This window comes from Eulemur rufifrons, chromosome 4 (assembly GCF_041146395.1).
Source record: "Eulemur rufifrons isolate Redbay chromosome 4, OSU_ERuf_1, whole genome shotgun sequence".
In the NCBI taxonomy this organism is placed as follows: Eukaryota; Metazoa; Chordata; class Mammalia; order Primates; family Lemuridae; genus Eulemur; species Eulemur rufifrons.
Genome location: NC_090986.1, coordinates 65652026 through 65678746, shown reverse-complemented (window position 1 = coordinate 65678746; position 26721 = coordinate 65652026). Strand labels below are relative to the sequence as shown.

The 26721-nt window shown below is 35.2% G+C and overlaps 1 protein-coding gene across 2 annotated transcripts in view; it reads right to left on the bottom strand.

Annotated features, from left to right (window-relative positions):
- The window catches only part of KPNA3 (karyopherin subunit alpha 3), a 69597-nt gene that overhangs the window by 21628 nt on the left and 21248 nt on the right, over window positions 1–26721 (bottom strand). For both annotated transcript variants that reach the window (XM_069467272.1, XM_069467273.1), the window contains exons 2-9: window positions 23131–23175; window positions 8006–8095; window positions 7797–7826; window positions 7658–7710; window positions 7425–7520; window positions 2777–2862; window positions 1021–1107; window positions 486–655 (exon numbers count right to left, since the gene is read on the bottom strand). In XM_069467272.1, coding sequence (XP_069323373.1) covers window positions 486–655; window positions 1021–1107; window positions 2777–2862; window positions 7425–7520; window positions 7658–7710; window positions 7797–7826; window positions 8006–8095; window positions 23131–23175 — 657 coding nt within the window. The remainder of the gene's footprint in view (window positions 1–485; window positions 656–1020; window positions 1108–2776; window positions 2863–7424; window positions 7521–7657; window positions 7711–7796; window positions 7827–8005; window positions 8096–23130; window positions 23176–26721) is intronic.

The window sequence follows — 26721 nt, the reverse complement described above, 5'->3', positions numbered from 1 at the left end:
CTTTGTTTTAATTAGTAGGTTTAACACAACGTATAGCACATTTTTTTTTTCGTATAGCACATTTTTAAGAACACTAGTTTTGTCAGAAATCAACTGGACTTAAATGCAAACTCACTCAAGTACATCTGCACGTAAGTACACTGTTTCATCTGTAGCAACTCCTTATTTTAGCATTAAACCAATAATGCAATGAGTAATAAAACTTTGAGGTTTTTTTCTCCTTTTGTATTTTTCTGTTTGAATTTTTTAATAAATGGAAAGTCACTAAAAAATAAGCATTAGGATGGACTGACATTCTTTCAGGTACCGTAAGACATTCAAATTTTATTTCACAGGAGTCAGTAATTAAATATACTATGTTACTTTAAAAATCTCATACCTGCAATGAAATCAGTATACGTGTTATTTTAATCCCTTGTATATGAATACCTAAAGTATAAACATAGGGAAAATATACCATCTGGCCTTTACAATTCTTCATTTACCTCCTGAACTGTCTCCATAGGCGGTGGGGGATCCTTATTCCTGCAGAGATTGACAATGACCCATGTGACGTTCCGAAGGAAGGTGATGGGAATGGAGGGATTGATGAAGGACAGAAGAGGTTTGACAACTCCCAGTGATATGACATAATCTCTACATTGAGGACCATCACCTACAGAAATGAAAATTGTATTTAACAAAAAATTACATTCAGGATGAGAAAGTCTGAAATGTATGCAATGGCTTATGTGGGGACACTGATGTTCTATGTTTCCTCACCATTAGTCAAAGGCATCAAGTGTTCTTGTTTCTCCAAATTTTGATTTGGGGAACACAAATTTAACCTACCAATGTTGATAGAAAATTGCATATCCTTTTCAAAGAGGTATCGTTTAAGTTAGCATTTAAGAGGCAAGAAGACAGTCAACCTACACATTAAGTTCAGAGGAAACATAGTGCGTAATGGCTATGCCAATGTAGGAAAAAAGTTAATTTAGATTCTTAATTGGCATCTTTTCAAACCTAAATGCAACTTACCTATAATGTTTCCCAAAGCCCATACTGCCTGTTCACAAACATTTTGATGTGGTGAATGAAGAAGTCTCAGAAAAAGAGGTACTGCATCTGTAATAAAGAAAAATTAACATTTATACTGGCCAAATGTTGAAGTTAATAGATTTCAGCCTAAATAAGCTGATAAAATACACAGAGCCTGGCATATTGCAGCTGCCCAATTATAGTTCACTAGAAATGTGAACAAATATAGCATTTGTTCCCAAGCTCCCCCAGCCCTAGGCAACCATTAAATATCTGCTTTCTCTCTTTACAGATTTGCCTATTTTGGACATCTAATACCAATGAAGTAATATTGTATGTATTTTTTTGTGTCTGGCTACTTTCACTTAACATGTTTTTGAGGTTCATCCATGTTGTAACAGGTATCAGTACTTCATTCTTTTTATTACTGTATAGTATTCCACTGCATACCACATTTTGTTTAGCCACTTATCAGTTAACGGACTTTGGGGTTATGTATGAAGAACGCTGTTGTGAACATCTGTGAGGAGTAGAACTCCTGGGTCATATGATAACTCTATGTTTAACCTTTTGAGAAACTGTTTTCCAAAGTGGTGGTACCATTTTATAGTCCCGCCAGCAACATATGATGGCTTCAACAGACTCATATTTTGACTCATATTTTTAACTGATTTTGGCACTCTTGTAAATAGAAGACCAGGATCACTTACCACAAACAAAAGATAACCAAGAAATAAACAATGAAAATAAAAAATTTTTATTCAATTGTACTCCCTAGTTTCTACTGAAAGCCCCAGTCTAAAACCTGTTTCCTTTTTGTTACAACTAACACCTAATTGGAAACTTTCTCCTTGACATTTCTTATTGAAATATCTGGAAAAGAACTGACAGAGAATAGTATTCTTACCACATGATTCAAGGTAACTTACTGCTATATCATATACAACTTAAAATCATCTTCATTACCACCTAAAGTCAGCTAAGTGTCCCACATTGGAAGAAACAATGTACTTGCGATATCTAGTATTTTCTCAAACAGCTTATGTCAGTTTCAGTCAACATACCAATAGTATTAACCCATCTTGAGGTAAGTAAAATTTAAAAAATATATATAAGCTAAAAGGCAGAAGTGACTTAGCATCTTTAAGATATTAGAAAGAGAAATTTAAATTCCTGTTACTAGAGGATGGTCTCTACCCCAAAAGGTAAAACCCTACTCTCCTTTTATTTATTAATTTTTTTTGAGACAGAGTCTCACTCTGTTGCTTGGGCTAGAGTGCCGTAGCGTCAGCCTAGCTCACAGCAACCTCAAACCCCTGGGCTCAAGCAATCCTCCTGCCTCAGCCTCCTGAGTAGCTGGGACTACAAGCATGCGCCCATGCCCAGCTAATTTTTTCTATATATAATTTTAGTTGTCCATATAATTTCTTTGTATTTTTAGTAGAGACAGGGTCTCGCTCTTGCTCAGGCTGGTCTCAAACTCCTGACCTCAAGCGATCCTCCTGCCTCGACCTCCCAGAGTGCTAGGATTACAGGCATGAGCCACCACCATGCCCAGCCCCTGCTCTCCTTTTAGTAACCACAGTTAAAATTATTTAATGATAGCTACAGAAAATACATCAATCATTCAAAGCAACTTATAAAATTTACCATTTAAAAAGTGTTACAAGATAAAATTCAGTCTTTACTACAAAACTCTACTTCCTTGTCATCATTTAAAAGAATAGTTCAAAGGGTAAGGAATTAATTTACTTACTAGACTGTACAACAGCTTGAGTCTGTGCAGATGTTCCTGATGCTATATTAGTTAACGCCCAAGCAGCTTCAAACTGTAATGAAGGACTGTAAAAAAACAATTAAAAAAATCTTTTTAGACAAGTAACTACCACTTAAACTTATGAATTATGGACCTATATGACTATTCCTTACTTTGTCCTTGGATTTCACTGTGTTATACCCAACTGCCTGCTGGCTATCTCTACCTGAAAATCTCACAGGCTCCCAAAGCCAATCACTATAAACCTGCTGCTTTATGTCCACTGGCATTGCAACATTTAGCCAGTCATTATTTCCCTTGACACCACATCTAATCACTAAGTAATGTCAATTTTACCTTTTAAATATTTCTTACATTTACGGAATCACCCTTAATACCATTGTGTGAGCTGAGGCCCTCATCATTTCACCTGAAATCACTGCCACAGCCTCTAAGCTGGTCTTACAGCTGGGATCCCATCTGACTCCACGGTACCATCTTCTTTACATAATGGAGATATTACAAGGCTATGTAATTTTGCTGAAAAGATCAGATCATTATATTTTGGAATAGTGATGGAAGACCTCCCAAAGAAAGTGAAAACTGAACTACCTTTCCAAAGATAGATTTAAAAAAAAAAAAAAAAGGCACTGACAGCTGGAAATAAAAAGGTATCAAAGGTGGAATGATCATGACGTGTATGGATGACGAGGAATAGATCAAAAGAGCTAAAGCTAAGAAGATATGTAAAGGTATAATGGGGGGGAGGGAGTGTGTGCGTGTGTGTTGGGAGGCGAGAGTATGGAGTGTGTCTCAAATTTTAGGCTCCAGAACTTGGAATTTATTCTACAGACATACTAAGTATAGGGGACTATTGAAAGAGAAAGTAAAAAAAAAAAAAAAAATAATGTTGGAGTCAAAAGTAAGCAGAATGGATAAAAAAAGGCTGAAGGCTGATGTAGGAGAGACCTGTTAAAAGGGAATTATCAAAATTAAGTTAGGATACATAGTTGAAAGAAAAAAAATTCCCTTAAGTAGAATATCAAAGTAGGAGAGGTGTAGTCAGAAAAAACTAAAATTAGCCAAATCTTAGGGAATTAAAAGAAAAGTCTATAAACATTGGAGGAAAAAAACTGAGGTTGTTAGTATCAAAAGGTTAGACAGATCCAAGAAGGAAAAGGTTTTAAGGAGAATAAATTCAGAGATACAGCAAACACTGAGGATGGAAATATGCTCTACAGGTTAAAAAGATAGAACAGATGAGAAAATGGAAGAGCAGATAAGAACTACAAGGAGAGACTTATTTTCACGGAAAATGTATATTATGAAAAAGTATGCATGGATTTCAATTTGTTTGCACCAAAATAAACTCCTATTAATTTGTTGTAACATGGCTGAACAGGATCTAGTTTAAAGCCCTAAGAAAGATATGACAACTGTGTGAAAAGAGCCCCTAAGGAGCAACATGAATTCTGCTAAAATTGAAGCAAGAACAAACATCAAATTTATGGTGAAGCTTGGGTAGAATAATGAAATCACTGGTGCTTTATGAAAAGTTTATAGGAACACTGTCCTAAGAAATCAATAGTTTACAAATGGATAACTCATTTTAAGAAGGGACAGGACAATGTTGAAGATGAAGCCTGCAGAGGCAGACCATCCATACCAATTTACAAGGAAAAATTAGTCTTGTTCATGCTCTAATTGAAGACAAACAATTAACAGCATAAACAACAGCCAACACTACAGACATCCCAACTGGTTCAGCTTATGCAATTCTGACTGAAAAATTAAAGTTGAGCAAACTTTATGCTTGATGGGTGCCAAAACTGTTGCACCCAGATCAGCTACACACAAGAGTATATAGCTTTCAATAGAAATTTTAAACAAGAGGATGAAGACCCTGAAGCATTTCTTTGAAGAATTTTAACAGGAGATAAAACATGGCTTTCCCACTATGACCTTGAAGACAACGCACAACCAAGGCAATGGCTACCAAGAGGTGGACATGGTCCAGTCAAAGCAAAAGCAGACTGGTCAAGAGCAAAGGTCATGGTAACAGTTTTTTTGGACGCTCAAAGTATTTTGCTTGTTGACTTTCTGGAAGGCCAAAGAATGATAACATCTGATTATGAGAGTATTTTGAGAAAGTTAGTCAGAGCTTTAGTAGAAAAATGCCTGGAAAAGCTTCACCAAAGAGTCATTCGCCACCACAACAATGCTCCTCTTCATTCCTCTCATCAAAGAAGGGCAATTTTGTGAAAGTTTTGATGGGAAATCATTAGGCATCCATCTTACAGTCCTGATTTGGCTCCTACTAACTTCTTTTTGTTTCCTGATCTTTAAAAAATATGTAAAGAGCATTCATTTTTCTTTAGTTAATAATGTAAAGATGACTGCATTGACATGGAAAAATTCGCAGGACCCTCAGTACTTTAGGGGTGGACTAAATGGCTGCTTATCATTACTTACAAAAGTGTCTGGACCTTAATGGAGCATATGTTAAGAAATAAAATTTGTATTTTTTATTTTTATCTTTTAATTCCATTTTTCCATGAACTCTTTGAAGTCTCCTTGTATGTGATGAATTCTGGCAGAAGGAAATAAGAAGGTGGCAGAAGGAAATAAGAAGGTATCAGAAGCAGAGGAGAAGTAAAAGGACAATAAGATCAAAGATTATAGATGTTATATGTTGTCCCAGATACGAAAGACAAAGAGTTATTAAGCTGGTTAACTGGTCTGGCAAAATACTGGCAATGGAGGCCTTAATTAAGAAAATGGGTATATGTAAAAAATAAAATTACAAAGCCAGGGAAAGTTTTCTAAGATGTCATGTGAAAAAAAGAGAATAACAGAAGATACAGAAAAAATAAATGAGTGCAGTAAGTAAATAATAAATGAACATTTATTTTAAGCATGGTATTGTATATAATGTTTTGTATACCTTATTTCCATTCCTTACCACCTCCTAATTTTTTTTTTTAAGAGACAGGTCCTCACTCTGTCACCCAGGGTGTGGTGCAGTAGTGCAATCCCAGCTCACTGAAACCTTGAGCTCCTGGGCTCAAGCAATCCACCCACCTCAGCCTCCCAAATAGCTGGGACTACAGGCATGCATCACCAAACATGGCTAATCTTTTAATTTTTTGTAGAGATGGGGTCCTTGGTATTTGCTCAGACTGGTCTTGAACTCCTGGCCGCAAGTGATTCTCCCACCTCAGCCTCTCAAAGTCTGGGATCACAGGCATTAGTCACCGTGCCTGTCCCACCACCTAATTTTACAGATGAGGTATCTGAGGTTCAAAAGCCACTTGGGTTTTCATCAGCAGCAAATCCTGGATTTAAACCAGGGTCTGTCTGGCTCCAAAGTCTATGATCTTTAACACTATAACACAACTTCCCATGACAAATCCATATAATTAGATCCAAATCACTGACAATTTTCTATTTTTGCTTTGAGTGGTGGTTACAGAGGTCTGTGTTTTATAATTATTCATTAAGCTGTATATATTTTAGTATATTTTTCTGTATATATGCTATGTTTCAGAGACACACCCACACAAATGAGTCTGTGCCAAAGGGTGGAAAGAAAAGGAAAAAAAAGAAGAAGGAGAAGAAAAAAAAGAAGCAGACCAAGAACAAAATGGGGTCCCTAAAAGTGGAGGTAGATAGAATTTATTTTTTAAACAACTAAAATAAAACTTACTTTCACTTAAATAAATGTTGTTATAGAAAATACACATGATAGTATTTTAAAAAGTGTTAAAAGCCTGCAGGGGGGTGGGAAGGAGTGTTGTGGCACACAATGAAAGCAGAAGGTATTTTTAAATACTAAAAACCTTAGTGGCAACATTTATATACCACTATTCTTATCTAGTCAACTGAAAATTCCTTGGACAACATTTAGCAAAATATCCAAGTTTCAGTCTAAATGGTCTTAAGTGCAAAAATAGCATTTGTTTTAAAGTATTTTGGAATTCAAACTTAATATTCTCTCCAGTTAATTCAAATTGATGAAGGTAAGACATGGCACTGAGATACCTCTAAACACAAATGGAAACAGGGCCAGTTCCTCAGAAGATACCACCCAGCAATGTCTTCCCCCTTTTATTCTAGATAAGTATGACTTGTCCCCTTATTCTTAATTTACCACAAATAAAAACCGTATGTTGGACATCTAATCATAGCTGGAGTTCTTTTAAAGATTATACAGAGGATCAGTGATCAGCTGGAATATTCCCAGGGAAAGAAAGAGCCACTTAGTGCTGGAAACCATTCATGTTGACTCAGTCATGAGGTTAATCTATATATAGACTCATAAGTAAAGAGTGACTCAAATACTATTTGGGTTGTTTTAAAATATTACTAATAAAAAATCCTAATAAAGACTCAATATTTAAGATAAGTTAGAATAGGCAATAAACAAGAACTGAATATTTCCTAGAAAATATATACATACTTCAGAAACTAAAAAGAGAAGCACTTTGGGACTGCTGAATTTGATCACAGAATAAGAAAATTACATAAAAATGTAAGACAATTGAAAAACACCATACGTGCAAAACCAAACTGAACCTACTGGTTAAATAACAATCCTAAAGTTTAAGTTAACTGACAAAAAGTAAACAGGAGTCAAATTCATACTTACTTATCATCCCTTTCTAGACATTTGACTAGAATTGGTAAAATCCCAGATTTTATTAGGTCATCAATTGGTGGGTTTCTGTCGCTGGATAATAGTTTTCTAGAAAAAGGAATATAAGAAATTAATTGCTATAATTTTCAAACTATCAACAGAAATAACAATGAACTGCTTCTAGACTATCAGCTAATACATGTGAGGTATGACACAATGCTCTCTCTGGACAACCTAGTATTTACCTTGCTGCCTGAACAGCACTCAACTGGACCACTGGGTTATCACTTGTGGCATTCTGTAATACCAAATGTAAATTTCAGAAATTAAAAAAAAATCAATTTCAAAACACTTCAAAATGAGAATATTAAATTAATAACATACCTGTAATATAGCTTCTAGTGTTACATTTTGCTTAAAAAGAAAAAAAGGTAATTCAGCAGAGTTTATTAGCAAAACTACATTAAACAGTGTATCTGCTAAAGTTAAAATACCGTAATTATCATTATAAAATCAGTCATATTAAAAATGAAGTTCTCCCAGTTATTATAAAAATCATTTTAAAGAGACTTTATAAAAACAAGGTAACTTACTGCTTTAAAATCAGCATCAACATCTGAGTCTTCTAAACTTTCTTCTTGGGGAACATTTCTCTTTTTCAGTAAGTGCTCATCTCTTTTGTTCTGAAAGGCAATCAATAAATGCTTAAGAAGTCACAAAGGCTGCTGTTAATGAAAAACCCATTAAAATTATTTCAAATTTATTAGGCAATTGTGAAATAATACATAAAAATAATATGAATTAAATGTGCATATTGCAAACCAATGACAAGGCTACACTCTGGCTTTGATAATAAAATTAACTGGCTTACGGTTCAGCTTTCTCTCTCTCTCTCTCTCTCTCACACACACACACACACACACACACACACACGCTATTCATTAAGCACCAACTGTTTTGACCAACACTGTGACTCCTGGTCTTTAGTAAAGATTTAAATTTGGAGATACAATATTAATTTAAAGATCTAACAAATATATTTCAACTAGTACGCTACCTTTCATGTACTTAATTGCTAATGGTTACCTGAAGCAATTTATTAAGAAGCCAGATTAATGGGAAGAGCTCAATGCTCAAATGTGAAGGTTTGTACATGCTTGCTACGGGTGTGGGGAGTGGGTTATCATTAACATAAATGCCACCTACTTGCCATATTCTCAGATTTAAACTCTTGCTATTTGGCTTTTACAAACAAGAATTCTCTACTAACAAATATATTTCTACATTTTATGGGACTTCAATTGTTTGTAATGGTAACCCATGACATTTCACATAATATGTAAATAACCAATTTTCTCTAGATTTTTAATTTGTCTATAGAATTAATCAAAACAAATTATATCAAAAGATGTAATGATTTCTAATATCCTTTTCAATTTAAAATTTCAAAGGGTATACTTCTAGTGTTCAATATAATATTTACGAAAGTGATTATAACAGAAAGTTACTGAAGAGGCATTAATATTGATGTTAAAATTCAGATTAAATAAGATTCAGATATATAGAGAGAAATATGCTTTTCTGCATGACACCAGTTTTTGTGCTGTGTATAAAAGCAAACATGTTTAAACAAACTGATGTGTATACATACACTAATCATTAGTAGTTTACTAACTTCCATTTACAGCACACTTCTTTAGTAACTACTTAACCAATTCTATATTATTTTTAAATTAAAGCATCTTACAAATATTCAAACCCATGAACTGATATTTTATATAGTCTCAAGTGGCTTCCCACAAATACTTATTAATTTAACAGTCAGAAAACTTAGCAGACAACATTCTTGACCGAGTAACAAAAGGTATCACCACCAATAAAGGACAAACCAACACTGTGTCCTTCCTGGTCTGGGGCACTGATGAAACAATATCACTTCTGGGGTATTCCAAACTTAAATAAATGAATAACCTGAGAAAAGTCAAACCCAAATCTGTCAATCTAGAAAAATCAGGCCTATACTCTTGAAAAATGTAGTCATGGAAGATAAAGACTGAGGAACAGTTCTAGACTGAAGGTGACTGAAGAAACAAGACAAATAAAATGTCTGATCTTGGATTTACAAAGGACATTACTGGGAGGAATGTGCAAAATCTGAGTTGGGTCTATGGATTAAATGGTAGAATTTTACCTAATTTGATAAATGCACTGTAGTTACATGGAAAAGTGTTTTTATGAAATATGAACTGATGTATTAAGGGTAATGGTGTATGATGCTTGCAGCTTAACTGGTTCAAGAAATATATATATTTATATATAGATATAAATTAAAGAGAAGAAGGCAAATATGGAAAAATACTAACTATCAAGGAACCTGGGTGCTGACTGAAGAGTATATGATATGTTTTATACTATTTGTACAACTTTATATTTCAAACTACAAATTTAAAATTGTTTCAAATAATTTAAAATCTATGTATTATACTCTGTGGTTTGTAATATAGTTTTAGAATCTATTATATAATATGGTAATCTTTAACATTTCTTGGATTTAATCCACTTAAAAAGTTTTAAGAAAGTTTACTGACAGATTAGCTCCACTTGCCCAAATGATTCTGACCCTGATTCCATTCTATTTTCATTCTGTTTCCTTTACCTTTTCCAGAGCCTGAACAATCAAGCTTCCAAAGGCCTTTTAGGAATCTTACTCCTCCCCCAGGTATTTATAGGCACAGAAGTAATATAAAGCATAAATACAACTAAAGCTGCCTATATACACAGACCTCTATTTTGTCATTATATAAATGTGTGCTCTCTTTTTTTGGTAAAGGTATCCTTTATCTGGTAAGGTAACTCCTTTCTATTACTAATTTGCTATTTTTTTTTCTTCTTAAGTCATAGTACTTAATTTTACCAAATTGTGCTTCTTTGCATCTACAGAAATGAACATATAATTTTCCCCTTTCATCTTTAAATATGGTAAATTGATTTTCTAACATTAAACTATCCTTGCAAGTCCTGGGATAAATCTTTCTTGGAATTTGTTTTTAAAGTATTCACTGCTGAACTTGATTTGCTTATTTTTTATTTAGGATTTTTCTTCCCCTATACCCTAAGTGAAACTTGCTGGTAAGCATCTTTTCTCAGACTGTCTTGGTCTGGTTCTTGGGGTCATGCTATTGCTGGCTTCATAAAATGAGCTGAGAAGCATTCCCTCTACCTTCCCGGAAATAATTTAATAAAGCTGAAATTATCTGTTTCTTCAATGTCTGCTGGAATTCCACCTGTAAGGCTACCTTTTCTTTTGTAGGAGGGGTGAGAAAGGTTAAATTTTTACCTACTGATATTAATTGTTTTTAGAGCTATTCAGGTTTTTCATATCTCCTTGTGTCAGCTGGATAATATTTTTTCCACTAGGAAACTGCCCACTTCACCTAAGTCTTCAAATATATTGGATACAGTTGCTCATATTCAAATCATAGTAGACTGTTTATAAAAATGGCAGTAATTCCCCTTCCCAATTCCATGTCTCTGTGTAGTAGCCCAGTCCTGTACTGATTGTAGGCACGGCTGTGCCATGTGTCACTTGCTCTGGCAACCGGACATTAAGCAACTTGAAAAGTGCTTACACATCAGGGCAGGTCCTCTCTTGCTGCTCTTTTTCTGAAACCATCATGTGAACAACACTGAGCCAGTGGGGGGTGAGGCTATGTGGAACACAACCAAGGTCCCCAGCCAACAGCCAGACATTTACATGAAACCATCCTAGAATATCTGGTCATGAATCAACCCACCAGCTGACCAGAGACAATAAGGGAGCCCAGCAGAAAGCAGCTGAACTGGCCTAGGCCAGGAAAACTATTCTGCCAACCCACAGAATTGTTAGTGGAATAAAATGGATATTGTTTTAAGCTACTTAGTTTTGGAGTAATTTATTATGCAGCAAAAACTAGCTATATGTTTTAAAATTTATGCTATACTTATATTAATATACCTTTTAAAATTCCTAGTATTATTTCTTTCTTTCTTCTCTCACCTTGCTATAAATTTCTCCAGGAAGTAACACTTTAACTGCATTCTACAGGTTCTGATATATAACATTTTTCCTACCATTCATTTTAGGTATTCCTACTTTCCATTAGGATTTCTTTGATGCTCGCTGTATTTGAAAATACTTTACAACTTTTATAATCTCAACTACTATGAGGTTTTTGTAACTGTCTTATTCACTGGTTTCTAATTTAATTACATTGTGGTTAGAGAACATAGTCTGTACAACATGCTGAAATTAGCTGACATTTGCTTTATACCAGAGGTCCCCAAACTTTCTCATTCTATAGTGTAGGCCAAAGGAAATATCTAAGTTTCTTTTATCAAGTAGGTAGGTCTAAACAACTTAACAGTCATTTGGAAAAAAGAAAAGAAAAACATAAACATTGAAAGAAAAATTATTTCACTCAAATAAAAACTGATTAAAAGGAATACAGTGTGATTTAATGTTCAAACTGTGAACTGCCTCTTAATCTAATAGTTCTGTGGTATCTGAAAGATGTCACCGTATTTCTCTCAAAATTTAGAATATCCCTTTGAGTTCACTGTGGAGCCCGATGGTGCCTCAGAGTACAGTCTGGAAACTATAGCTTATACTATCACAAAACCAGTTTCCAAATATGTATATGGTTTTACATGTTTATCAGTTAAAGTTATTACATTTCTGTCTCCTATTAATTATTGTGTTTAATCTATTCATTACTAAGAAAGTCTCCCATAATGATTATGTCTTTGACAAATTTCTACTTCTAATTTTGCCAATTTTTACATTATATATTTGGACATATGTTATTAGGCATATACTAGTTTGGAGCTATTATAGCTTCTTTCTTAGTAAACTGTTTCTTTTAACAAACATTATGTAACAAGCCCTGTATTTAAATGAAAAAGATCCTAACACAGACCAAAACATCTAGGGCACAAGAACCCTACTTCACTCTTAACAAAAATATGTAGAAGCCAAGGAAAGATAATCCCTGGGCAGGTTTCCGGTGATTTGACTAATCATTAAAGGAGGCCTCATCAAAACCACTAACTTAAACTATCTCTTCACTTGATGCCCTGGAGACTTTTACCTTCCTGAAGGCTGCATTACAATAAATTCAGCACCCACAAAAGTGTACCTTCCTTTTCTTAAATGGGAGGGAAGCTCAGGGCTTATGGGGAACTAGTCTAGTTTTAAGACTTACCAATCCTTAAACATACATACAGATTAGACACTTTTAAGTTCCTTTAAAAATCATTATTAATCTAGTATCCCTGTATATATGTGTTTATCTAATCCTTTTTTAGATCTTCTGTTTTCTATTAGGTTGAACCACATACAATTGCCACTTTGTAGATCAAAAAGGTTAACTATGAGAGATTTCTTATGACCCAATCTACTATTATTAGAGTTTCTATATGTCATTAATTTCTACATAAAGTACTTCTTTTCCATTCCCAATTTCCTCTTTCCATCTTGAAAAAATGGCTTCCAATTCTAAACTTAAGTTTGTGCAACAAGTCAGCAGTCACTTCTTATAAATATTATGAAAAGGATAATTACATTATTTATTGGCGCCCCCATCTCAAACCTGAAGTAAGTAATACAATCTGTTTTTATCCAACAATACCTTCATTGTCTTAAATCCTCATCTAGTTTTAGTTCTTGTGAAATAAAAATCTTTACTTTCCTGAAGAGTAAACAGGGACACAGAGAACTCTGGCTAAATTAAATTGTGTAATTAGGAAATATTAGAATTAATATTTGAACCCAAGTAGTGGCTACAGAAACTATTTTCTTAAATATATTCTACTGCTTGTTTTTTTTTAGAAGTAGCCCAACTCTGGTTGTATCTAAATGCTTCTAAAGAGGTAGGAAAAAAATGCTCAAAAGATAGATCTTCCCCTCAATATTAATATTTATGAAATGACATTACTGCTGGGTAGTTACATGGATATTCACTCGCAAGTTTTGTATATTTGTATTTTAGGCACTCTCCTCAGAGTGGTTTTAAAAAGTTTATTTTTCTAAAATAACACTACTGGTTCATCAATCAGGTAAGAATTGACAACCTAACAATTTTTTTTTCCTACAGGATCATTAATTGATCTTATCAAATGGCTGTGTTTTTTTTTTTTTTGATACTAATTTAGGCTTTAATTCTTTGTAACTTATAAATTTTTATTGAGATAATTGGAGATCCACATGCAGTTGTACAAAATAATAGAGAGATTCCTTGTACCCCTTGCCTGGGTTCCTCCAATGGTAACACTTTGCAAAACTATAGTATAATACCGCAATTGGGACACTGACATTGATACAATCCACTATTCTTATTCAGATTTCCCATTTTACAAGTGTGTGTATTAACTTCTATACAATTTTATCACCTATATAGATTCATATATCCAACACCATCATCAAGATGCTGAACAGTTCCAAAGACACAAGATGCTCTCTCCTGCTGCACTTTATAAGCAAAATTGCCTCCTTTTCACCTCCCTGTCCCTATATCTAAGCCCCTGGCAACCACTAATCTGTCTTCCATTTTTAAAATTTTATCATTTCAAAAATGTTATATAAATGGAATCATACACTATTTAACTTTTTTGTGATAGGATTTTTTGGCTGAGCATAATTTCCTGGACATTCATACAAACTGCTGTTTTTATCAATATTTTGTTCCTTTTTACTGATGAGTAATATTTCATCGTACATACTATAGACATACCAGTTTGTCAATTTACCCATTAAAGGATATCTGGGTTGTTTCTAGGTTTTGGCTATTACAAATAAAGTTCCTATATCAACAAGCATGTACAGGTTTTATACGAGTTTTCATTCCTTCGAGATAAAGGCCCAGGAGTGTAAATGCTGGGTCACACAGAGGTTGGTTGAGACAAGAAACTGTCAAACTGTTTTCCAGACTGATTGTACCATTTTACACTTCTACCAGCAACATATGAGTGGTCCAGTTTCTCCACATCCTTAGCAGTATTTGGTGTTGCCACTATTATCTATCTCAGCTGTTCTGATAGATGTGTAGTGGGTTTTAATCTCTATTTCCCTGATGACTAATGACGTTGAACATCTTTTTGTATGCTACCTATATATCCCCTTCAATGAAAAGATTCTTCATACCTTTTGCCCTTTTCTAAATGGATTTTTTTTTTTTTACCATTGAGTTTTTTTGTTTTTTTTTTTAAAGAGTTAAGAATCTTGCTATGCTGCCTTAGCTGGAGTGCAGGGGCTACTCACAGGCACAATCATTGCACACTACAGCCTCCAACTCCTAGGTTAAGTGATCTTCCTGCCTCAGCCTCCTGAATAGCTGTGACTAAAGGCAGGTACCACCACACCCAGCTCTTACTCTTAAATTTGGGGAGTTCATTATATACGCTGGATACTAGTACTTCATTGGATATGTGGTTTACAAATATGTTCTTCCAGTATCTAGCTTGTCTTTTCATCCTCTTCACATGGGCTTTCACAGACCAAAATCTTTTAATCCAATTTATCAGTTTGTCCTTTTATGGATTAGACTTTGGTGGTCAAGTCTAAGAACTCTTTGTTTTGTGTGTGTGTGTGTGTGTGTGTGTGTGTTTTTTTTTTGAGACAAGAGTTTCACTCTGTTGCCCAGGCTAGAGTGCCGTGGAGTCAGCCTTGCTCACAGCAACCTCAAACTCCTGGGCTCAAGTGATCCTCCTGCTTCAGCCTCCCAAGTAGCTGGGACTACAGGCATGAGCCACCAGGCCCAGCTAATTTTTCTATATATATTTTTGGCTGTCCATATAATTTCTTTCTGTTTTTAGTAGAGATGGGGTTTTGCTCTTGCTCAGGCTGGTCTCGAACTCCTGAGTTCAAACAATCCGCCCGCCTCGGCCTCCCAGAGTGCTAGGATTACAGGCGTGAGCCACCGTGCCTGGCCAATCTAAGAACTCTTTGCTTGGTCCGAGATCCTAAAGAGTTTTTCCCAAGTTTTTTCCTAAAAGTTTTATAGTTTTGTGCTTTACATTTAAGTCTATGATACATTTTGTATTTTTGCATAAGGTGTGAGCTTTAGGTTGAGGTTCTATTTTTGTCTATGAATGTCCAATTGCTCTAGCAACATTTGTTGAAAAAGCTATCCTTCCTCCATTGAATTGATTTTGGACCTTTACCAAAAATTAGTTGGGTGAATCTGTGGGTCTATTTCTGGATTCTATCTTCTGTTCCATTGATCCTCCATGCATCTTTCCTTCTGCCAATACCACACAGTAATGATTACTATAGCTATATACTATAAGCTTTCATAGTGGATGAAATAATTCCTTCTATCTTATTCTTCCTTGTCAAGACTGCTTTCACTATTCTAGATGCCTGCGCCTTTCCATATACATTTTAAAGTAAGTTTGTCTATATCTACAAAAAACCTTGGTGGGATTTCAATAGGAAATGCATTAAACCAATAATCAATTTAGGGAGAACTGACATATTTATTATGTCAAGGCTTCTACCAGCCTGAGCAAGAGCGAGACCCCGGCTCTACTAAAAATAGAAAGAAATTATATGGACAACTAAAAATATACATAGAAAACTTTAGCTGGGCATGGTGGCACATGCCTGTAGTCCCAGCTACTCTGGAGGCTGAGGCAGAAGGATTGCTTGAGCACAGGAGTTTGAGGTTGCTGTGAGCAAGGCTGATGCCACGGTATTCTAGCCTGGGCAACAGAGCAAGACTCTGTCTCAAAAATAAATAAATAAATAAAAATTTAAAGAAGGCTTCCAATCCATGACCACAGTGCACGTCTCTCCATTTACTAAAGTCTTGTTTGATATCTTTCATCAGTATTTTGTAATATTTAGTACACAAATCCTGTACATGTTTTGTTAATGCATACTGAAGTATTTTATTTTCTTTGGAGGGACTAAAAATGGCATTGTCTTTTAAATTTTGGTTTCTGCATATTCATTGTTAGTATACACAAATGTGATAGATTTTTGCGTTTCTTTATTCTGTGACCTTGTTGAACTCACTTGTTAGTTCTACAAGCGTTTTTATAGATTCCTTGGGATGTTCTACATAGACACTCATGTTATCTGCAAATGAGGACAGTGTATTTCTTCCATTTCAAACTATATACGTTTTATTTCTTTTTTTTTTGACTTATGGCACTGGCTAGAACTTCCAGCACTGTAATGAACATGAACAGTGAAAATGGACATCGCTGCTTTGCTCCCAAATCTGAGGGGGAAAGCACTCAGTCTTTCACCATTATGTACAATGTTAGCTGTGGGGTTTTTGCAGTACTCTTTATCAAGATGAGGTAATTCCCCTCTATTCCTAACTTGTTGATAGTATTTATCAGAAATGAGTGTTAGATTTCATCAAATGCTTTTCTTACACCAATTGATATGATCATATGAGTTTTTTTCTTCTTGGCTTGTTAATATGGGGGAATTTAGAATATTTTTAAAAAGAAATATTTTATTTTTTTTGAGACAGAGTCTTGCTCTTTTGCCCTGGCTAGAGAGCCATGGTGTCAGCCTAGCACACAGCAATGTCAAACTCCTGGGCTTAAGCAATCCTTCTGCCTCAGCCTCCCAAGTAGCTGGGACTACAGGCATGTGCCACCATGCCCGGCCAATTTTGTTCTGTACATATCTTTAGCTGTCCAAATCATTTCTTTCTATTTTTAGTAGAGATGGGGTCTCCCTCTTGCTCAGGCTGGTCTTGAACTCCTGACCTCGAGCAATCCTCCCGCCTCGGGCTTTCAGAGTGCTAGGATTACAGGCGTGAGCCACCTCGCCTGGCCTAAAAAAGAGAAATATTTTAAACAATTAACTAAAACAAGTACTGAATCTGATCAGCCAAGTGCGGCAGTATGGTGGGTTTTTTTTTATGTAAGAACTTAAACATGCTTCACCTCCAGATATAATGACAATAAAAGCCTTATGGCCTATCTGACTGATCAATCATCAAGAGATATTTATATCCAGTTTAATATAATGTGCCAAAGTTGAAAATATCAGTAACAGGTTTTGGACTGATTCTCAACTTATGAAGCACTACTCACTCAACAAATATTTATTTAGAGAAACATTATAGCATAATGGTTAAGAGCTCTGCCATTTATTAGCTTGTGACTTTAGATGAGTTACCTAATTCCTATGTAACTCTGTCTATAATGTAATATAAAACACAAGTATAGGTGTCTATGAAAGTGTCAATGCATAAAGGCCTAACTAAATAGGAAAGGAAGAGAGCAAGGAGGTAAAATAAGAGTTCACACAAAAGGAGTCACAGGCCAGGTAAACAGTACATATTAATAACTAGATCTCATCCTCAATTTTGATGGATTGGTATCAGTGTTATTCAAAGTATGATCCTAAAACTACGTCGTTACAGGTCTGCTATAAGACAAGGAGCTTGTGCCAGAATGTAAATCAACTGTGAAACTAAGCACAACGTTTAATTCAAATATTTATTTCTGCAGAAAGACTTACTTTAAAAAAAAATTTAAGTTGACATAAAAATTGTATTACTTCATTGTGTAAAACATGTTTTGAAATATGTATACATTGTAGAATGGTTACAAGCTAATTAACATATAAATTACCCCCGTATCATTTTTTTGTGATGAAAACACTTAAAATCTACTCTTAGCAATTTTCAGGGATACAATATATTTTTATTAACTATAGTTAATAACCATGTGCAACAGATCTCTTGAACTTATTCCTCCTATATAAATGAAATTCTGCATACTTTCATCAACATCTCCGCAACTCTCTCCTGCCCCCAGCCCCTGGTAACCACCGTCCTACTCTCTACTTCTATGAGCTCAATTTTTTAGATTCCACATCTAAGTGAGATCCTATGGTATTTGTCTTCTTTGCCTGGCTTATTTCAGTTAACATAATGTCCTTTGGGTTCATCCAGGTTGTCATAAAAGACAGGATATCCCTCTTTTTCAAGGCTGAATAGTATTCCTTGTGCATATATGCCACATTTTCTTTATCCCTTCATCTGTTGGTGAATATCTGGGTTGATACCACATCTTGGCTATTATGAATAACGCTGCAATGTACATGGGAGTGCAAATATCTCTTCAATAGACTGATTTAATCGCCTTTGGATATATACACAGTAGTAGAATTGCTGGATCATAATGGCTCTACTTTAAATTTTTTGAGAACCCTCCATCCTGTTTTCCATAATGGCTGTACTAAGTTACATTTCCAACAATAGTGTACAAGGATTTCCTTTTCTCCACATCCTCACCAATACTTACCTTTCATCATTTTGACAAGAGCCATTCTAACAGGTGTGAGATATTGATTTCCCTGATGATTTATGATATTGAATATTTTTTCATATACCTGTTGGTCATTTGTATGTTTTCTTCTGAGGATGTTTATTCAGGTCCTTTGCCCATTTTTAAATCCAGTTGTTTTCTTGCTATTGAGTTGTTTAAATTCCTTACTTAATAATAACCCCTTATCAGATGCAAGGTTTGCAAGTATCTTCTGTAGGTGGTCTCTTCATCTTCACCATGTTTTTTCCTTTGCTGTACCGAAGCTTTTAAATTGATGTAATCTCACTTGTCTATTTTTGGTTTTGTTGCCTGTGCTTTTGAGAAAATCACTGGCCAGACCAATGTCATGGAGTGTGCCCCCATCTGTGTTTTCTTTTCTTTTCTTTTTTTTTTTTTTTTTCCAGAGACAGGGTCTCATTGTGTTGTCCAGGCTGGACTCGAACTCCTGGCCTCAAGTAATCCTCCTGCCTCAGCCTCCCGAGTTACTGGGATTACATAAAGGCATGCCACTGCACCTGGCTCCCTATGTTTTCCTCTAACTGTCTTACAATTTCAGGTCTTATGTTTAAGTCTTTAATCTATTTTGAGTTGATTTTTGTATATCGTATGAGACAAGAATTTAGTCTCATTCTTCTTTCTACATGTGGATAGCCAGTTTTCCCAACACTGTTGAAAGGAGTGTCCTTTCCCTCATTGTGTGTTCTTGGGACCCTTGTCAAAAATCAACTGACCATAAATGTGTGGATTTATTTCTAGGCTTTCTATTCTATTCCATTGGTCTATGTGTCTGTTTTTATGTCAGTACCATGCTGTTTTGATTACTGCAGCTTTGCACATGATTTTCAAATGAGGTAGTGTGATACCTCTGTCTTTGTTCTTTTGCTTAAGATTGCTTTGGCTATTTGGGGTCTTTTGTGGTTCCATACAAATTTTAGGATGTTTTTTCTAAATGTCATTGGAAGTTTAATAGGGATTACACTGAATCTATACATCACACTGGGCAGTATGAACATTTTAACAATATTAATTCTTCCAATCCATGAACATAGGATATCTTTCCATTTGTTTGTGTCAGAAAGACTTTCTTGATAAAGGAAGCAGTGCCTCGTTTTATATTTGTGCACAAGCTTCCTAACTTGTCACAGACCAGGACTTTTGAGTAGCACTGGCTATATCTAAAGTATTTTTCTTAAAACTTCAATTACTGATTTAAATATAAATTTTAAGAGATTCTAATTTTTAATTCTTGAATAATAGCATTTAATGAATACCAACTACATACCCAGAATTCAGTTAGGTATTTTGAGATGGATTGGGGGAGACACTTGGGAATTAATTGTTGGGAGGGGGTGGATGGTGGATATGGTTATTACTTTCACTTTAGAAGCTCACATTCTAATAGAAAATGAAATAGTCAAAGCAACTTCCATGGGGTGGAGTAAGTTACCAATCAGTGGATGACATCCACTAGTTCAATTTCTCAAACAGTAGAGCTCATCAATGAACTCCGGTGACTAACTCCCTCTTCTTGTATTTCCAAGAATCTCAATGTCAGTAAGTAACAATACCCTGATTCTTCCCTCAATGGAGCAATAGAGATAGCAAGGCTGGAATCAGAGACAGGCACTCTGACCATAAAAACTGGAAGAATCTTCTCTTGAGGAGCTCTATATATCTCTGTAGAATCACATCAAAATCAACTAAGCTTTACCTGAACTTTAGTCCTTTTTTCAGGAAGGGTTTCATTTTCCACTGCTTACTTGGGGGATTCTTAAATGTGAAATAAGAAATTGCTTGAGATTTCTTTAATTAATTTTATTTTCAGTCCTACTATAAGGATTTTCAGGAATCTAATCACAGTAATTGGAAAGGGAATAATATTATCCAGAAAAAAGACAGAAAAGAAGTCTCTAAGGTAACAAAGGTAGATATTTAAAAAGATGTGCTCTGACAAGCAACAATTTTTAGTTCTATAAATTAAGTCAGAAGGGAACACAACAGAAGGAGGATCAAACAACCAAATACAAATATAAATTAATAGCTTAGATTTATCAGCAAATTAGAAGGTCTAAAACAGCAGTCCCCAACCTTTTTGGCACCAGGGACCAGTTTCATGGAAGACAGTTTTTCCACGGACCAGGTGGGGGATGATTTTGGCATGATTCAAGAGCATTACATTTATCGTGCAGTCAAACCTCTCTGCTAATGATAATCTGTATTTGCAGCCACTCCCCAGTGCTAACATCACCACCTCAGCTCCACCTCAGATCGTCAGGCATTGGATTCTCATAAGGAGCACACAACCCAGATCCCTTGCATATGCAGTTTACAGCAGGGTTTGTGCTCCTATGAGAATCTAATGCTGCTGCTGATCTGACAGGAGGCAGAGCTTATACAGTGATGTGAGCTATAGGGAGCAGCTGTAAATACAGATGAAGCTTCACTCACTCGCTGCTCACCTCCTGCTGTGCAGCCTGGTTCCTAACAGGGGAGTTGGGGACCACAAGTCTCAAAAGCTTAAAACAGGGGAGGATTCTGAATAATACCAAAATTAAAACAAAAGTTTCAAAGCTGAATTGCAAACATGAAAACTAAACAAAAAGTAAAGGCTCATGACTGGGGACAGATGATATAATGTTAACAGATGACAATAAATGAGTAATTACTTAATTCCAATTTTATTCCTATTGCCTCTATTAAAGAGAATAATCTCTACTTGATGAATGAAAAACCAGACAAAAAAGGTGACATACTGTTCTATCTATCTATATAAAGTCCAAATATGCGAAATAATCTACGATGTTAGAAATCAGGATAATGGTTACCTTTGGAGCAAGGCAATGCCTAAGAAGGGGGCCTGGGGTACGGGTATTCTCTTTATAAAAATTCATCAAGCTGTACACTTAAAATGTGTGGACTTTTTTGTATGTGTATGTCAATAAAACGTTAAAACAGAAAAAGAAGTTAAGTCTAAAGTGTTAAGACTGGCAAGGAGTTCTCTTTACTTTATTAAGCTAAGGCTTAGTTCATTCTTTGGTCCAAATGACCCAAGGATCTGAAAGAACTTGCAAATATGATTATCAAAATACTATTGTGTCCATAAAGGAGTTAAAGAGTTGATAGGACACTTAAATTAGCAAGTATTTTTAAAATTAGTAAAAAATGGGGGGGAAGGGGTACAGGAGAATGGATTTCAGGAACTAAATAATACTACTACACCAATGAACATGACATTAATGGGTAAAAATTCAAAACCTGATTACACAAACATTTAGGAAAAATAAGTTAATTCCAATTTATCTTTCAAGTTTCAGCTTAAATGTTGTTTCTTTAGACAAATCACCTTTGAACATCTTGTTAAAAAAAAAAAAACTCACTTGGTTCATTTTTATGGCTATTTTCCCTCCATAACATTATTCACAACTTGTAAAGATATATTTAGTTATGTGGTTATTTATATAATGTTCAACTCCATGAAACAGTAGCTCAAATAGTGATGCTTGGTTGAATACTAAGTGAATTTCTGATGAAGATCTTGTGAACACAGTTAAATATGAGCTTCTGGCAAACAATATTAGTACTTTGTAAAAATAGAGATTTGAAGAGCTACCTAGCCAGTATATGATACAAAGTGCATATTAAATAATTATTAAATTAAAAACTAAATGCACAGGTTTATTTAGTTCTAGTGACTATAAGAGAGGGTATACTTTCAGAATCAAGACCTTCCTTCTCTCTAAAACTGGAAAGTTTCAAGATATAATCTGACATAAGAAGGATATTTAGGAGTAAATTAGGTCAGGAAAAGGATCTAAGATAAACACTACAATTTGAAATAAACTTCAAATCTATTTTTTTAGATGTACATATATAGAAAGAGAATTCATTATGTGCATTTTCTTGATTGGCAATTTAAATATTCATTTCAAATAAAAACACAATCTGATGAAGGTAACTCCAAAAATAATGGAAGAAAATATAATAAATTTTAACAGCAGTTACACTCAATTGGCAAGATACAAGGTTTTTCTACTTTCATTTATTTTTCTAAAATACCTTTAACAGGTACGTAACTTTTACATGGGGAAAGGGAGAGGAATTCTGTTCTGTACACAGCCCACAGAAAGAAGATATTAAGGAAAAAGTATCTAACCTTCATCAGATGTTACAAGAATTTCAATGATGATAACGTACTTCACATAGTGTCTAGAACCTCAACAAATGAAAGTTACTATGAATATAGACCATTATAAACTATTTAATAATGTGTGGTTTTAGGGATGACCACTAATTTGGCACGGTATTTTCATTATTCAAGTTATATAGCATTTTAACATCACAAAAGTCTTCTAATTACTTTTCTCTGAATGCAAATCACTCTTACCTTCCGTAGTTCAACTGTCACTTCATTTCTGTGTCTTCGCATTGTCTACAAAGAAAAATAAAGATTACATAAGTATCAAAGTACTGATATTACTAGTATATATTAATAAATTAAGGGTCTATTTAATTGGAAATCTGTTGGTTAATTTTACAGAAGATGGAAGCCGCCTACGGGCTTGGCTGCCTAGGATCCACTCACCTGCCCAAATTGTACCCAGTTTTCTTTGAGGAATTATATCCTCCCCACTGCGTACAGTTTTGATGAAATCTAAAGTGTCTCACTCTTTCCTAGCTCAGGTAGGGCATGAGACCTAACTATACCAACAGACTTCTCTCCCCTATAACTCTGAATCTTAAGCAAAGTAGAAAGAGGAAATAAAAAAGGCATATTAAATTCTAAAGGAAGAATTTAGATAAGGTAGCAATGCCTACATCCTTGACTTGCTCTATTCCCAGTTCTTCCGTGTCCCAGTCATTCTATGAGCTACCTCATATTCTTCCAACAAATTATGGTTTTCCTTAAGTCAGCCAGAGATGTTTTTTGATGCTTGCAACCAACAAATTCTGTCTCTAATGATTCATGTTTTAAAAAAGCAATGTTAGGCCAGGCACGGTGGCTCACGCCTGTAATCCTAGCACTCTGGGAGGCCAAGGCAGGCGGATTGTTTTAGCTCAGGAGTTCGAGACCAGCCTGAGCAAGAGCGAGACCCCGTCTCTACTAAAAATAGAAAGAAATTATATGGACAGCTAAAAAATATACATAGAGAGAGAAAAATTAGCCAGGCATGGTGGCGCATGCCTGTAGTCCCAGCTACTCGGGAGGCTGAGGCAGGAGGATCGCTTGAGCCCAGGAGTTTGAGGTTGCCGTGAGCTAGGTTGACGCAATGGCACTATACCCAAGGCAACAGTGAGATTCTGTCTCAAAAAAAAAAAAAAAAAAATCTCTATAATAAAAAAACAAATTAATAATTTCAGAAAATGACAGGAGGAAGCCTTTTGGGGTAATGGAACTGTTCTAAATCTGGACTGTAGTGTAGCGTTATACACTACATAAATTTACTAAAAACCAAACTGTATACTACCAATGAATGAATTGTATGATATATCACCTATACCTCAATAAACCTGTAAAAGAGAAAACCTTCTGCAATACAGATACTTATACACTTGTTCTTTGGGTTACTGATTGTTTTCCTGAGCATAGTAACTGAATCAAGTGTATAAATTTTATGTGGGGAAAGGAAACAAAGGAGACGAAACAATTTCTGGGATTCATTTGGCTTCTAAGACCGTGTAAGGATACAAAGTCGCCTCTCAAGTGGTGACACAGCTGGAAAACCATAGCTCTGGAATAAAAAGTCTAAAGGATATTGTACTGATATCCTGCCATCACTTGGGTATCCATGTTTCAGGGTATTCATGACAAAACTGACTTCTGAAAATAGTCTGGGTGTTCCTCAAAAGTTCAACATTGAGTTACCATATAATCCAGCAATTCTAGTCCAAGGTATAAATACAAAAACGTGTTTGCACAAAAACTTATACCTACAGCCAAAGAGTGAAAACTACCCAAATGCCCATAAATTGATAAATGGATAAGTACAATGTGGTATATCCATACAGTGGAATATCATTCAGCACAAAAGGAATGAAGTATTGATGTATACTAATAACATATAAGAACCTTGAAAACATGCTAAGTGAAAGAAGCAGGTCACAAAAGACCACATATTCTATGATTCCATCCCTATGCATGTCCAGAACAGGAAAATCTATCGAGACAAAAAGTAGACTAGCAGTTGCTTTGGTCTGGGGAAGGGGGAGGATGTGGAGAGCATGGAGAAATTGGGGTGGGGGGGACTGCTAAAGGGTTTAAGACTTACATATAAAACAACATCATGGCATATAATCAGCAAAATCTTTTAAAGATATATAATAAAAATATACAGATTAAAGTCGATAATAAATTCACCAATGGAAGAAAATCCCAAATAAACCCAGACATATATGAACATTTGATGTGACAAAGATGGCACTGCAGGCCACTGAGAAAAAGATAGACCATTCAGTAAATAGTGCTGGGCCAACTAATTATCCATGAGGGGGAAAAAAATAAAACTGATACCTACTATATTACCATACAGAAAAATCAATTCCAGATGGAATGAAGATTTGCAAAAGCAACATTTCTTTTAAATTTTTAAAAGAAAATATCTTTCTGATCCCTGAATGGAGAAAGATTTCTTAAGCAGGACACAAAAAGTGCTAAAAACAAAAGAATAACTCCATTAAAACTAAGAACTTCTGGCTGGGCATGGTGGCTCATGCCTATAACCCCAGCACTTTGGGAGGCTGAGGCAGGAGGATCGCTTGAGCCCAGGAGTGTGAGGTTGCAGTGAGCTATACCTGGGTGACAGAGCGAGACCCTGCCTTCAAAAAAAAAAAAAAAAGAACTTTTGTTCTTTAAAAGATTCCACACAGAAAGTGAAAAGCCAAGCCAAACCAGAACTATATTTGAAGCTTAAATAGTGAATAATGACTATCTGAAATATATAAAGTACTCCTACACATCAGTAAGGAAAAGGTAATAGAAAATTATGTAGAAAGACAGAAACAGGCATTTCATAAAACATAAAACATAACAGCCAACATGGAAAGGTGGTCAATGTCACTTATCAGGAAACAAATTGGCAAAATCTAGTAAAGGTGAAAAATACCCAAAGACACCACAATTTCACTCCAAGGTATAAACCCTACAGAAACTCTTACATGCATATGCATTAAAAAAAAAATATATATATATATATATATGTATCATGACAAATATACAGGTGGTTTCTTCATATCCCTGGTTTGTAATAGCAAAAAATAAAAACAAAAATATTGAAAGCAACCCAAGAGAAAAAAAATTATTCAACCTCCATTATGGGTATTACAAATTCTAGGTCTCTCGCCTCAATTAAGCTTTCAATGCTTACTGTTTGGAAATCTTTCCAGGCTTCCCTAGTTAAATTTTGCACAAAAAGCTACTGCTCTTAAGCCCCCTTCTCCATATCCTCCTTCCTCTCGGCAGACGAGGCCTCCTACGTATTACAAAAATGGAAACCATCAAATAGCAGTAACCCCTCAACTTCCTATCATGAACATCCAAATCTCCTCCCCAATCCTATCCCCAATAACCAGTATCCTCCAACATCCTTATCTCCTTTCATCCAATCACAATGACAGTATAAGTGGCTGTCTGTGCACTGAATCTAATATCCTCTCATCACTTGTCCCCTTCATTTATCAATTATCCCCTCTCGGTCTTATACAACCATTACTCTACCTTTGTCTCTACAGATTTGTCAATGTGTACAAAAAAATTTCAGACGTCAGACTTGAATCACCCCTTCAACTATAGCTCCCTTTGGCCAGTTTATTTAACTGCTGTATTTGTAAGTAAACAGATTTTGGTGTATTCTGCAAGTCCAACAACCTTAGGAATTTAAGCAGCTTAAAACTTTAAGCCCAGATATCTCTCCAGAGCTTGTGTCTCCTGGATTATTCCCCAGAAAACTCTACAAGTTGAGATATTCAAAACTGAGCTCGT